We start from the raw sequence: 12,145 nt of genomic DNA on the forward strand, positions 1-12,145 counted from the left end.
ATATTCTGCCTTCAGCCAGGCTCAAAGAAGAAACAGGCCAAAAGTGCTTCTGACTTTGTAGTGGGACCCATGGGGCTGAACAGTAACAGTGTAGGCCACTGAGAATCACCCTGAAAAACTGCTGAATGACAGGACACAGCCTGCCAGTGGAGCTCCCTCTACCTGGAAACTGCACTGCCAGGGTTGATGACAACAGAGGAAGCCACCGTATGTTTCAGTTGCTGGAATCTGCAAAGCCAGGGGTGAAGGAGAGTACTTGGGTGGGCCTGTGAACCCAGTAAGTGATGCACGTCGATCTCTGGTCATGGAAACAACTATATTTAATGTAGATGTCTTCAGCAGAGAATCTGCTAAGGAACGCATGCAGAAGACACTTTATCATTCAATGGAAAGAAAAATCTGCCTGTAAATCAAGATAGAACACATGTTCTAGCTTCTTGAATCAGATAGTGAGGAGCTATGCCATGAACAGATGGAGAAGGCAAAATCCCTCATCCTTGTTATGGATGACAGCTGTTCTGCTTCAGCAGGGACTCCTGTCCTATTTCCACATACATAGGGATATGCAGTGTTCACAAGTTTGACAAATGCCCCACCAAGCAATCTGCAATAATTAAAGAACAGGAAGGGAAACATGGGGGAAGCATCACCACGTTCAGCAATAAGGACAGGCAAAGCAGCTCATTTACTGGTGTGCTTGGATGTTCCTTGGCATACTGTACAGGTGGCAGTTCCTCCAAGCCTAGCCTCTAGACCACCACGATATAACAAGCATTTATGTCCCAATGTGTACAAGATGTATAAACATTTCTCACATGGAATTCATCTTCCGTGTGTTCTTTGAATTTCACAGCCACCAGCTTGCAATTCAAAACTGCAGTGGTTGCACATAAAGCTCAACACAACCCAATGCAATGGGGGTGCTGGTCCCTCACTGCTCCTGCTGTGAGGACCAGAAGAGAAAAGCTGACCCCACAGCCAGGATGCCTTCTCCTTCAGATTAGCTTTGAGGAAGCTACTCTGTACACTGGATTGTGGCAGAGGGATATGTGGAGGACAGCCGTCTTTCAGTTCTCCAGATCAGGGGAGGGGCATGTTAGCACTTAACCCCAACTGTTAACTCTGGCTACAGTAACCAGGGTTGTTGCATTGTACATTAAAAACCACAGGAAACACGAGGGTCTCCAGTACTGTTTCTGTTCCCTAGCTGGGTTTTGAGGAATGCATTCTGCTTTACAGGAAAACAAGGGATTGGCTACAGCTGTGCCCAGACTGTAGGCAGCTGAGTGCTCCTGGCATGGTATATGGCATTGAATAGTGGATCCATAGGGCCATTCTGCCCTGGGGATGAAGAAACCAAAGCTTATCTTTGCTTGTGAGAAGTCTGTCAGCTGACAACATTTGCAGAACTCATAGCTCTGCTGAAGACTTACAGGGTCCAACCCATGCCTAGGGCTGAGGTGTCAGTGGCAAAGCCTATGCAATCTTGGTCATCTAGTTAGCCAGCGCTACTCAGTGACAGGATGGTCCACATGAGTAACTGCCAAGCTCACTTGATCCTGCTTAGACAGCTAGCCTGAAAGTGGCCCTGCACCTTTCTCCAGGCTGACCTTGCCTGAGGGCACTTTACCAGGTCATCAGAATTATAACTTCTCTATATATTTAATGTAGAATTCAAAAGCAGTCCAAATAAAAAGTACAAGATTTTCCCTAATTGTTCATACACTGTAGAAATGTGAATGGTTTATGCAAATCAACTGTTCACATGTCCGCAATATGTGTTCTCTACCTTGTTTTTTAGGCAATGTGAAGTATTCTATGGATATGAATGGAGAATGGTTCCTTCAGAACTCTGAGAGGTATGGAGGTGGCACCTCTTTTCCTAGTCAAATGGAATAATGCTTAGGCCTCCATGAGAGCTGGACCTGAGGGTAAGAAAGTCATCAGACTGGGAATGGGAGAAGAGGGATAGGACGGGGACCTTGCTTGTGAAATTTGGGAGAATTGGCAAAGGGAGAACTCACTTCTAAGAATCCTTATCCCCCAGTCAACACTGAACAGATGAAAGAAAGAAGACCAACATCACTGGACACAGAGGGTCACACCTGTAATCCTAACTACTCAGGAGGCTGAGATCTGAGGATCAAGGTTCAAAGCCATCCCGGGCACTAAAGTCTATGAGATTCTTTTTTTTTTTTTTTTTTTTGCCAGTCCTGGGCTTGAGCTCAGGGCCTAAGCACTGTCCTTGGACTTTCTCAAGGCTAGAACTCTACCACTTGAGCCTCAGCACCACTTCTGGCTTTTTTCTATGTATGTGGTACCGAGGAATTGAACCCGGGTCTTCATGCATGCTAGGCAAGCACTTTAACCACTAGGCCAAACTCCCAGCCCAAGTCTATGAGATTCTTATCTCCAATTAACCACCAGAAAACCAGAAATGGTGCTGTGGCTCAAGGGGGCAGGTTGGTAGCCTTGAGCTGAAGAGCTTAGGGACAGTGCCCAGGCCCAGAGTCCAAGCCTCACAACTACACACACACACACACACACACACACACACACACACACACACACACACACACACACACAAAAAGAAAAAGAAAAAAAGACCAGCAGCACAGGGGAAGTATGGGGCTAAAGTGCTGGAACAGATCACATTAGCCTGTGCTGCTGGGGGATGGGGGAATATGAAAGCCCATTAGAAGAAAGGGGGCAGGGGTCTGGGTATGCACTTGTTCATACTAGTGATAGAGGACTAGCCTGAAATGCTCCAAGGGATTTTGAACAGCAAATGAAAATGCAAGAACTTGCCTTCTGATTGTTCCAGGCAATTTGCCTCCAGCACCACCTCTGGTCCTGCAGAGGACTTGGGAAAGGAGCAAACAAACAGTCACCAGACAAAGGTGGCACCAGACAAAGGAATCTGTTTTTCTACCTAGTAGAGAAAATGCACAACCTACTCAGCTGGCTCAAGAGGTAAATAAACTTGTAAATAAAAAGGTATCCCCGTGTAGGCTGGACCAGAAACCAAATACTTATTAAGAGACACTGTAAATGCAGATAGATATTTAAATGGATTTACATTATAATAGAAGAATTAAAAACCACCCACGATAGAAAGCAGAGTGCTTTTCTTTTGGAAGCATGTGGGGTTTGGGCTCAAAGGCTTGTGCCTGCTAGGTACTCTACTACTTGAGAAATGCCTCCATGCTTTTTTTGGTCTGAGATTGGGACTTGAACTCAGTACCTAAAGCTTTCATTCACTGGCTGGTGCTCTCTTAACTGAGCATGACTTCAACCCCCTTTCTTTTTTTCTTTTCTTTTAGCTTTAATTATTTTTTCAGGTAGGGTTTCCTATTTTGCCTTGGTTGGATCTCAGACCATGATCCTCCTACCTAACGCCTCCTGTGTAGGTGATTACAGTCATGAACCATCCTGCCTGGCCAAGAGATTCTTTCCCAGGGACATTTAAGGTGATAACAGGCAGATATGTATATATGTGTGTGTTTCTGGCAAAAAGGAAGACAATGCACTCAGCTTTAATCAGGTGCTGTTGATGGAGAAGGCTGAACTACATTCCACTAAAGATAATGCTGGGGGTCCTGGTGACGGTGATCTCATTTGGAAATGAGGTCCTTGCAGATGTGCTTGGTAATGTTAGGTCACCTAAATGAGGGTGGCCGTCATCCTCGTCAGAAGGCCAGAGGCTGACTAAGCCTGAACACAGATGGTCATGCAAATGTGAGAGATGAAGATTCTGTTATGGCAGACTCTAACGGGTCCCAGGCCTGTACCTGAGTGGCTGGTGCTTAGGTCTGAGTGCCATCTGCCCACTTCCTCCTGAATACAGGTCAACTGCTCAGTGCCTGCCCTACCATGTCCCCAAACAAGCCCCAGGAAAGGATGCCTGAGGGAGGAGGGGCCTTGAATCAGCCCACAGTAGCACTGAGGGGGCAGAAGCACTTCCCTGAGGTTGTGTACGGTTTGAATTTGGGCAAGCCTGGCCCACTGTGGACCACTGAGGGGACAGCATCCACAGGAATGAAGCAGAATACAGGTGTACATGGTACATGGAGCCTCCAGCTACACACCCCTCTACCTGGCAGCATCCTGAATCCAGTGAAGCAGCTGGAGTCTTTCTCTGGTTAGGTACCACTTGCTCCTGAGAAGCCCAGGCTAAAGTTTAATGTTAGTTTTTATTTCTGAAAGTAAAGGAATAGATTTTCCCATGATTTAAAGTTGACATGTGATTTAAGACTTCCATTTCCTCTCTGATATAGGGTGAGTCAGAACCACTGCCAAGGCTGCTATGTGACCAAGGGGGACCATTTATGCTACAGACCCTCAGCAGCCAATCATGAAGCCAAACTAGGTGGCAGTGCAGCTGGACAGAGGTGGCCAGGTGAAAAGGGACCAGTATGCCCGGTGTAGAGTGGCTAGTACTTCCAGATAAAGCTGCCTGGGCTTAAGGGCAAAAGGGCAAGGACCAGGCCAGGAAAAACTTTTTTTTTTTTTTTGCAGTTTTGAACTCCGGGCTAGACAGGGATGTACCACTTGAGTCATGCCTCCACCCCACCCCTCTTTTGCATGACTATTTTTTGTCAGTTGTCGGGCTTGAACTCTGGGCCTGCTCATTGTCCCTGAGTTCTTCAGCTCTACCACTTGAGCCACTTCCAGTTTTCTGGTGATTGATTGGGGATAAGACTCTCACAGACTTTATCTCATCTCAGATCTCAGCACCCTGAGTACCTGTGAGCCAGGGGTGCCCGGCCTCATTAGTTATGTTTTGGTCTTTCGTTTCTGTGGATAGCTGGCCATGCACCATGACCCTTCTACCTACAGCTTCCCACATAGCCATGATTACAGACATGTACTGCATGCCAGCTTATTTGCTGAAATGGGGGTTCTGGTAACTTTTTTACCTGGGCTTACTTCAAACCATGATCTTTCCTATTTCTGCATTCAGAGTAGCTGATTACATGTATGTGTTATAGTGCTTTTCCAAGGAAAACTTTTTAGAGAAAACATTTTCATGAAACAAACAAAAACCCCTAATGTTCAGGAGGACTGAAAAATGGCAAATAGGGAAGTTTTGCATATCTATGAAAAAAAGGTTTAATTTTCATCTGAGATATGAAAAAATATAAGTGATGAGATTCTATCCTGAATACAGTTTAAAATTTCCTTCTACTGCTGAAAATAAATAAAAACTGTGTTTTTCCTCTTGAGTACAACCACTCTACCATCAATAAAACAGATAATGCCTGTAGCAGCTCTACTGGTACAGGAAAGTGGAGTTTTATGAGGAGGGTGTCTTTTGTCCACCAAGACCGGCTGGAACTCAAGACTGTTGTGGCTTATTAGGGCATACTCACACTTGACACAAGGCTCAGCAGTGAGCCTTGCAAAGCAGTCTGCCAAGCAATGATAGCACAGAATGCATGCACTACATAGAAAACAGCCAGAACCTGACAAGCGGACATTCAACTTCCCACCAGAAGGCTGGCTGGAGGTTCTAGAGGATAAGCAAGTAAGTTAAAGTATACACAGTCATGCACTTTCACATGAGCATCAAGTCATATGATAACAGCCAGGGGACAGATGATAAAATGGACTTATAAAATTATTTTCAGTTCCGTTTTGTTTTAATCCCTTCTATATTTATGCCACAGTTCAAAGTAGATGCTGAGTCGTGATATTGTTATTAGAAAATCAAACATTTGGAAAAACTAACTGCATGCAAATACCCAAAGCCTCTTTAGTAGAAGTAGAAATTACTGGTTATGGTTTTTATGTGCACCTACGTTTAACTGTGGGCTTCTCAATGTGAACTCTGTGGACTTTCTAGAGAGACGATTCCCTGGGCCGGGCCGGGCCGGGCCGGGGCAGGGCTGTCCTATGCAGCACCAGACCCCAGAAATGCTGCTTGTCACCACAGTCAAACACAGTTGTGTCCTTGAGGAGCATGAGGGGAACAGTAGCCAAAGCTGACCACAAGAATGCAGCCTTAACCTCGAGCCGTGGTTACCAGAACCATCAATTAAATAATGCTATGGTCCTTTCAACAGAGAACTTGGGAAATCACAGGTGCTAGCTCATGATACACCTATCTACCCCAGTTTTAACTGCCATATGCTAACTAGTGCATCAGTCTTCAGTGCTTCTTACAGATGGGCTATGGGGCTGGAAGCATGCCCTTTTCCCCACCGTAGCCTGGTCTTGTGCAGAGCTTTGCTTGCTCACCTCTTTATCCATACTCTCTAAGTCCTCCTTACAAAGAGTGTACAGTGGCATCGTCTCTGACATACTGGGCTGTCGTTTTCTTCTAGCAGGGCCAGGCTGCTCCCCATCTCCACCACTGGGCAGCTCTTCACCAAACATCTGCTGCTGAAGTGGCTGAACAGCTCTGAAAGGAATTTCATAGTTCTGTGTGAGGAAAACAGTCTGATTGTACCTTTTAGCACTGCATCAGAACACCGACTGTAGGAACAGGCAACACGCAGAGGATGTATGTATAGAAAGATAGATGTTCTGTTGATTGTACAATCATTAACTGCTTGTTTAGCACTCAGAGTACTGCCGTTCCCCACCCCCCAGCACCCGAGGCCAGGTCCCAGCGTCCTGTGAAGGCTAGCATTCACCTTTTAACAACAAACCACCCTGCCCATGGGATGTCCACCTGCATTGATCTGAGTGCAAACTGAGGACTGATTTCCTAGAAACAATCTGGAAGTATTAAGACTAGAGAGCCACAGAATAAAAGAAAGCAAAACAAAGATGACACTTTCATCTAGGGCTCAAGTAGAACCCAAACATGCAATGGTGAATTAAGTGGATAAAGTAAATCTGCTCAAAAGAACAGGAAAGACATGTTGCATTGTGTGTGCACAGCTTTGTTAAATTGGCTATCATCAATCAGCTAGCAAGAACCAAATTGGCTCAAGGCTGCTCCTGAGATTACCAACATGCTTATGCTATACGAACTTTCCTATCATAAAATCCCAGTTCAAAGCCAAGTATTGGTGGCTCATTCTGTAATCCTAGCAACGCAGGAGGCTGAGACCTGGAGGACTCAAGTTTGAAGTAAGCCCAGGCAGAACATTCTAAGACTCAATCTCCAATCAAGCAGAAAATGCAGACTGGAGGTATAGTGGCTTAAGTGGCAGTACATCAGCAGTGATCAAGAGCATGCAAAATAAATTTCAGTTCTGTATGAAATTGTTTTGTCCTCTTTATACGCATTGAGATATGTCAAATCTCATTGAATTTATTTTAGTCATTATTTGTAAGAACCAGCAATTAAGGTAAATGTTGTGAAACTGGTACATATCTTCCACCAGACAACTATCCTAGTAGCTGGCTCGTTCTGGGTGGGTAAGGGCGAGAGGTGAAGAGGCCCAGAGCGTTAGACTGCCTGCCGAGCCACAGACTGAGTGACGACAGACACGGCAAGGAAAGCAGTAAGACCTCTTCACTGTGAAAAAGACAGGGTACTAAGCCAAAGCTAAAATTACTATTATCTAATAAGGCCAAGTACAATTCTTTCTACCCAGAAATCTACTTTTTGAAAGGTGCATCCTGTATTTCTATCCTTGTCAAAACTGAGTGTAGTACAGAGCCACTACATGAGTATGCACGTGGACAGAGCAGTGCCACCAACTGGGCACCATCACTCTCCATTCTCATCCACCTCCCACACACACAAAGCTCCAAAAATCCAACAATGAGCAGGAAAAAGCACGCACGCGCACACATGCACACACACACACACACACACACACGCACACACACACGCACACACACACGCACGCACACGCGCACACACACACACAAAGAAAAGCCTAGCAAATACAAAGCCTTGACTCCAAACCCCAATTACTGCCAAAAAGATGGGGAAGAGGAATAGAGGGTAAATGTAAATGTGAAGCCGGGCCGATGACTCACGTCTGTAATCCTAGCTCCTCAGGAGGCTGAGATCTGAGGATTAAGGTTCAAAGCCAACCTAGGCACAAAAGAACCTGGGACTCATATCCAATTAACCTCTAGAAAACAGGAAGTGGGGCTTGGCTCAGGGTAGGATGGTAGCCTTGAGACGAAGAGCTCAAGGACAGCGCCCAGGCCGAGTTCAAGCCACATGACCCACACACACTCCCCACATCCCCACCCACAAAAAAAGTAAATGTGATTATGTAAATAATTAATGAATATTTAAGGTCTTTCCAGATAATAACTACTCCATTCCAACCAAACATTTACGAAGACCCAATGTTGGCCTCTCGTTGGTGTTCAGGGAAACCTGGAGTAAAATGGAGACGGGAGAAAAAAGGGAGTTTGACTACATGTGCCTTTCCCCAAGGCAACAAGACCCTCCCCTACCATACCGGGGATATATCCAGTGGGAAGTGAGGATTTAGTAAAGGTGAACCCTCACTGCTGCCAGCAGGTGATAGCAACACCCCAGGCCCTTCTCATTTCAGTGTCAGCACAGGCTGTGGGGAACCAGGAGCAAAATGCTGCCTCCACTTCTGTGCTGCCATGGAACAGAAAGACTCAGTTAAGACAGAAGACCCAGGTATTTCAGGATGTGAAGACATGACCAGGTTTTGATCAGAATCACCCAACACATAGAAACTAGGAAGATCTATCTGGGTGGATGGGAAGGACAACCAGCAAAGATCAAGCCTTAGCAAAGGAACAAGACGAAAGATCCAAATGGAAATCTTAAAGTTCAAAAATTTATGGGGGGAAAAAAAGCAAAAGGTTGGGCTTAATAACAAAATGGAGGAAACAAGAAGGAAAAAGGTCTGTGAACTTACAGACCTAACAGCAATCATCCTGCCTGAACAACCAAGAAAGCAGACTAATGTGGAACAATAAACATAACATTAAGGACACATGAGCTAACAAATCATTCAGCCATGCCAAAGGCAGAGAGAACTCAATAGTAATGGCTAGGGACACCTAAAATCTAGGATAAAGTATAAACCTGACCCAAGAAGCTGCCTGAACCATAAACAGGACAGACTCTCCAAACCTACAGGGTACACTATGACCAAATTAAGTAGACAAAGAAGAGCCCTGGAAGCAGTGAGAGAAAATCTTTCTCACTTCTGCCAGGGGACAGGGCAGGAACTGCCCATGAAACGCACAGAGATAAGGAAGACAGGACATTTCTCAACTGCTAAACTCAAAAGAACTACCAATCTGGACCCTCACATGAGCATCAACACATCTTTAACTGAAGGGAAACAGAGAATTGGCCACCACTAGCCTACTCAAGGCCAACAGTGTGTGAGGCATGTAGAACAGGAAGAGACACGCAAACTTACAGTTTCCCAGCTTAGGTGAGAATGAGCACGGAGGGCAGCTGTTACTGCCTAGGACACCAAGTGCCTGGTCATAATAGGTCTATGCAGGGTTCCAGAACACAGAATGGGGCTTGGTGCTATTCCACAGGAGGGGGAGGGTCAATTCTCAGACTACACAGCAAGCACAGGGCCTCTGAGAGATGAAGTAGTGTCCAAGTTGCTGTAGGAGGGCAGGAATAGCAGGCCACATGATCATGTTGGAGCGTCTGGTGGGGGTATAAGGTCTCATTGCATCAAGGATGCAGAGTAGCTACTGGGGGTTCTGGAGATGCTCTTCATTACTGCTGGTCTGACTACAATGGGAACTGACAGGGTCTCTCACCATCCAACAAAACCACTGAACCTAAATCACACAGGGCAACTTGACTACCGTTAATTTTAGGCATGCATCAAGTTAATGAGAGCAATGGTACAGTTCACTCAGTATAAACGAAATGTTATCTGGAAGCCTGCATGATAAACTAGACTGGGATGAGATGTTAAGTTACTTTTTTTCTTCTTCTTTTGGAACTCTACCTTGCTGCTTTCTCTCTCTGGCTGGCCTTCTACCAACTGAGCCCTGCCTCCAACTCCTGGGATAAGATGTAAGGACATCCACTGCGCTACTTTTCATCACAAAATACATACAGGTGTATGACAGAAATTATGATCCTCTGTGTACCTAAATAACTAAAGAAATCAGCATCTTGTTACTTTGAATCTGCTTACTAGAATGAGTGTGTCCCAGCATGGTACAGCACAGCAAGGCACCAGATCCTATAACTGCTTGGGACCAAGCTATGGCTGCACATTTCAGAATACACTGCCGCCACTCATTATCCATTCAAGGAAAATGAGGTGCTTGACTTTACTTAGCCTACTGTTGGGAGCCAGAGTGGAACCAAACTGTACTTTGATGTGCATCAGATAACTGCTTTATTGCCTTATTGTTTTTTGGCCTTGTTCTGTTTAACTGATCTGAGATTTACCATATGAATGTAACTCCATACAGTTCCCTGATTTACCATCTGAGTGTAACACCTGGCAGTTCCCTGGTTTCAAGAAAGGATATAAGCCTTGAGTTGGAAATAAACTGGGCTGTAGTCTTTACCTGGGCTGCAGAGCTCCCAAACCCCATCTGTTTGTCTCTCTTCTATTTTTTCCAATCCCTGCCACCTATTTCAGGAATCCTGGTTTGATGCCGGCAGGCTCCGGCAGCCTACCACATGCAAATTGCTTTTAGACTTATTTATTTTTTGGTGGGTCATGGGGCTTGAACTCGGCCTGGGCGCTGTCCTTGAGCTCTTCAGCTCAAGGCTACTGTCCTACCCCTGGGCCTGGGTGCTGTCCCTGAGCTCTTCGGCTCAAGGCTACCGACTTACCCTTGAGCCAAGCCCCACTTCCCGTTTTCTAGAGGTTAACTGGAGATAAGAGTCTCAGGTCCTTTTGTGCCTGGGCTGGCTTTGAACCTTGATCCTTAGATCTCAGCCTCCTGAGTAGCTAGGATTACAGGCGTGGGCTACATACCCGGCATCAGACTTCCTTCTTATCCTGTATCTTGAAAGACTAAAAAATTGTGAGCTGGTTTCTGCAGCATGGAGAGCAGACTCTGCACAGGTTTGCTTGTACGCACCTAACACACAGACTTTGAGGTGACTTTAGAGCCTAGAAGCAGGGTTTCCTACGCAGCTTAGAACCAAGTTCTTTCCTGCCATCATTTTCTACTTAACAGGTTATAAGACACTGTACAACACAGCTGACAAGAATGTGAACCACCTGACCACTGAAATGTAAGTGTTTAAAGTGCGAGTTCCGTGGTGTACTTTGCTCCTGACATGAGTACTAACATCATGAAACCTCCAGAGTAAGAGACGGCTTCAAGGTGGGGCTGGCCACAAGATGAAGGCCTAGAACCTCCAGTCCCAACCTCTGACCTCCAGGGTGTGAGGTGACTGGGATTTCAGCTGCCATGCTCATATAACAGGACTTCTATCGAACTCTGACAGGGGTCCCCAGTGTTTTAGAAGAGGTGTACCTCAATTCTGAAGGGACAGAGACCCCAGGACTGAGTTCCCTTCCTGAGTCCTGCTTTAAACTTTCCACCTTTTGACCTCTTTTACCCGCCTTCTACCTCAAGGAACATGGTGACTCACATTACTGTGGTGACCACTCCCTCCATGGCTGCTCCTGGCTGCTACTTTCCAGTACCTTGAGGCACACACAGCTTACCACAACAGTGGTCACTTACTCTCTGGATTTCTATTGTCAAGTCCCAGAGGCTGTGGTGGCCTCAACTTCCCCAAGTCTTTTCAGTAACTGAGCATAGCCTGGCTGGCTCCACACAAGCTTTCTGAGTATAGCTTTTGTGGTTATTTTCAGCAAGAAAAGTAACAGCTAGTTCATTACACCAAAGCCCCATGGGCCTTTCCTGTCCCTAAACCCCTAAGTTAGCACTGCTCATTTTCAGGATATGATTCTCAAAGTAGGACCAGGTCAAAGGACAGGCACTCTTATTAAAATAAATATCACCAGAGCTCACATTTCCAAATATTGAACCCATTTATGTGTCCTTTAGAAAAATGTCAGCATACTTCATCCTTGAATTGACAGTCAGCATTGGATATTGAATTAATGGACAGCTCTACTCCTGTCCATGATGTATGAATGTGAGTGTGCGTGTGGTTTCTTCTCTTATGAGCTACCTCCTCAAGAGCGGTGTACCTGGAAAGCCTGAAAGTACAGGCTCCTAGACCCCAGGCCTCCCGCTGGTTCTTAAGACCACATCTGCTCTTTCTACTGTC

General features: G+C 45.7%; 1 protein-coding gene across 6 annotated transcripts in view; it reads right to left on the minus strand.

The window, feature by feature from the left end:
* Window positions 1–12,145, minus strand: part of Ctdp1 (CTD phosphatase 1) — a 57,884-nt gene that overhangs the window by 18,997 nt on the left and 26,742 nt on the right. For all 6 annotated transcript variants that reach the window (XR_016538801.1, XR_016538802.1, XR_016538803.1 and 3 more), the window contains exon 11: window positions 6,241–6,403. Coding sequence is in view for 3 of the 6 variants with exons in the window: in XM_090352945.1 (XP_090209071.1) it covers window positions 6,241–6,403 (163 nt within the window). In the remaining 3 variants the exon portion in view is untranslated. The remainder of the gene's footprint in view (window positions 1–6,240; window positions 6,404–12,145) is intronic.

The sequence above is a fragment of the Megascapheus bottae genome, chromosome 19, assembly GCF_031878675.1.
Source record: "Megascapheus bottae isolate mThoBot1 chromosome 19, mThoBot2.hap1, whole genome shotgun sequence".
Classification (NCBI taxonomy): domain Eukaryota; kingdom Metazoa; phylum Chordata; class Mammalia; order Rodentia; family Geomyidae; genus Megascapheus; species Megascapheus bottae.